This window comes from Dipteris shenzhenensis, chromosome 27 (assembly GCF_047967505.1).
Source record: "Dipteris shenzhenensis isolate YYH24624 ecotype China chromosome 27, Dip_SZ_1.0, whole genome shotgun sequence".
Taxonomy (NCBI): domain Eukaryota; kingdom Viridiplantae; phylum Streptophyta; class Polypodiopsida; order Gleicheniales; family Dipteridaceae; genus Dipteris; species Dipteris shenzhenensis.
Window position 1 is genome coordinate 41,887,001 of NC_141622.1, and position 2,680 is coordinate 41,889,680.

The 2,680-nt window shown below is 43.6% G+C and overlaps 1 protein-coding gene across 1 annotated transcript; it reads right to left on the reverse strand.

The window, feature by feature from the left end:
- Window positions 1-249: 249 nt before the first annotated feature.
- Window positions 250-2,378, reverse strand: LOC147884316 (uncharacterized). The gene is made up of 4 exons (XM_087398507.1): window positions 2,186-2,378; window positions 1,702-1,958; window positions 1,086-1,537; window positions 250-737 (listed from the first exon to the last, which is right to left on the reverse strand). Exons 1-4 carry the CDS (start codon window positions 2,293-2,295, stop codon window positions 480-482), a joined length of 1,077 nt encoding a protein of 358 aa, XP_087254633.1. The 5' UTR covers window positions 2,296-2,378; the 3' UTR covers window positions 250-479.
- Window positions 2,379-2,680: the final 302 nt, after the last annotated feature.

The window sequence follows — 2,680 nt, forward strand, 5'->3', positions numbered from 1 at the left end:
GTGTACATCGTCACGGCACAGACCATTCTTCATTTTTTTACGAACACGGATAATGAAAGCTCTTTATAGAACGGCATACCACATGTCAAAACCCTTGAACTTTGAATCTTCTTCCTTGAATAAAAGCATTGAGCTTTGAATCTCCTTCCCAATTCAAGCAGCTAACTGGAAATAGCAATGGTGTTCAAAGCCAAAAGGAAAGGGTCTGTTATTGCACATCTAAATTACATGTGCTCCTTGTTTCCCTTTCACAACAAGCGTAGCTGTCTCCAAACTGATCTGCAACTCGGTGCAGACGTGGATTCTTTATTCATGACCAATATCAATGAAACTCATACAAATGGAGTATGCCAAGCTGTAAAAGAATTTACATTCAATGACTCTGTTTCTGAATAAATAATAATCAATAAAAAAAATATTCCACATAAGATACCTCCTTACAAATGTCAATATACTTGCACCCTGCTGAATGGGAATGCTTAACTCCTCAAACCCAGGCCTGTCCTTGTTTTTCCTACAAAAAGGTCCTTACTCTTCAACATCCCAGGAAGCCAGCCAAGTATAGTACCAAAGGGCAATTGTGCAACTGCATCGCGGCGGCCCAAGGATACGAGGCCCATGGGGGTAGCCAGAGGTGTGTAGACGTTGAGCTTGCTATCAGGATCTTTGGATAACCGCCTGATATTTTCCACAAGGACATTGGCTTGCTTTTGTGCCAAGAATCCTTGTTTGATCTCCTGAGAGAGAGAAAGGGAGAACAAGTGAGAGGCATTTAAAACATCTCCATATTAGAGCATCCCAAGTGCATCAGGAAGCAATTGTGGTAACATAGTGAAGTGCATTTCTCTGTCTCAAGAGTGCATCCCAAGTGCATCAGGAAGCAAGAGACAACCATTGTGGTAACACAGTGAAGTGCAGTGAAGTGCATTTCTATGTCTCAATCAGAGGGCAAAACAACCATTGATTCTTGTTCGAGGGAGGCAAAAACCGGTGTTTCCACACAATTCTTCAGGGGCTAACGGCAACTCAAAACATCAGAGCCTCTCAGAAAATTTTAAAGACGTAGGAGGGGCAAGAAGGTAAACCTTGATTGCTGTAACGTCACCCACAGCAAAGATATTAGAATGACCTTGAACGCGCAGAAACTCGTCCACCTCCAATCGGCCCTCCTGATTCAGTTTTTCCTTCAAAAAAGTAGATTGCAGCCACGAGGAGCCCACCTTCTTTCCCACACAGAGAAAATGGCAATCGGCTTCAATGGTTTCTCCAGCAGAGGTAGTGTACACCTTCGACGAAGCTGAGGAGCTATCAAGATTCACTTTTTGGTTCAGACGAACGTCTACTTTTTTGGAGGTGAGCCACTTAAGGGTTTTCTTCGACGCTTTCGGTCCTAAGAATTCGATGAGCCTGTCGCCACTGTGCACGAGAACGACTTTTTTCTCTGGAAAGTCCACGACAATTTCGCCAGCAAGTTCCACACCTACGGGACCGCCTCCTATTATCAGGGAACTGCTCGCCTCCTTCAACTTTTTTTGTTCTGTTACATCGACAGGATATAAACACACTGCATAAGCGCGCAGAACGTACTGCAGCATCGGTGGCATAAATGACATACATGTATATTGATATTCAGAAAGCTAATGAGTCCTGAACCAGAACAATCAGGAAAGAATCTACTGCTGGAAAGGTTTTGCGCACTACCGGACTCGAAGTGTTTGATTCGTTCTGCTTTCGTCGTAGGCCCAGTGTGGCGGGAGCCTGTGGCAATGACTAGAAAATCATACGGTAAAATGTCTCCGGTGCTGACGACGACTTCTGTAATGGACGCAGATTCTGCCGTTCCTGCTACATGTTTAGCCTTTTTCAAGTAATCAGAATGAAGGACGAGGGAGCGTTCTGCAAAATCGGGCTGCACAGTACATCTGAGTGAGCCGTATGGGATCTCCAGATGATCTTTCCTGTTTGCAAAACGATTCAATCAGTGCGAAATCACCGCATTTAGCAAAGCGACGAGGATTGGACTCTTGATTTCTAGAGGTGCAAAATGTGAGAAAAAGCAACGTCCTTAATACCGCGTCCGGAATCCGGATCGGCCGCAGAGTGAAATTTCGAAGAACATCAAATGTCTCTGGATCGATGTTCTGAAACGATTTGGGATTGAAAGGAAGCAGATCTAAGAGCTTACGGATCGATAAGGAAAACATCGAGGTGATTTTGTAGAAGAGAGGCCGTGAAAGAACCAGCGATACCGCCACCAACGATCACCACACGCTTGCGCTCTAATGCTTCTTGCATCGTCTCTCTGAATGAACGAACGAATGAATGAATGATGCTTTGCTTGCTTTGAGCACAAAACAACAGAAGCACATGCAAGTAATGCAAACTAAACGGAATGTTCAATTACGTCGTTTAGTAGGAAGATTTGAGAGAAGGGAGCTACTTCCTCTTAGCCTTTCATTTCTTTATTATTCTTTTCATTAATTTCCTATCACAGTTTGTGCTCATCATCCATGATATCATCTTCCATGTCATCTTCCAACTCATCGCTTGAGAGCTCCTAGGTGGTGTCCAACCCAGCGTTCAAATCACAAAACGTGGGTTTCAAAATTTTGCAGGTTTTTCTTGAGGGCTTGCATATTTTTCAGCTAAAATATAACTAAATTGCCTAAAATTTTACAGA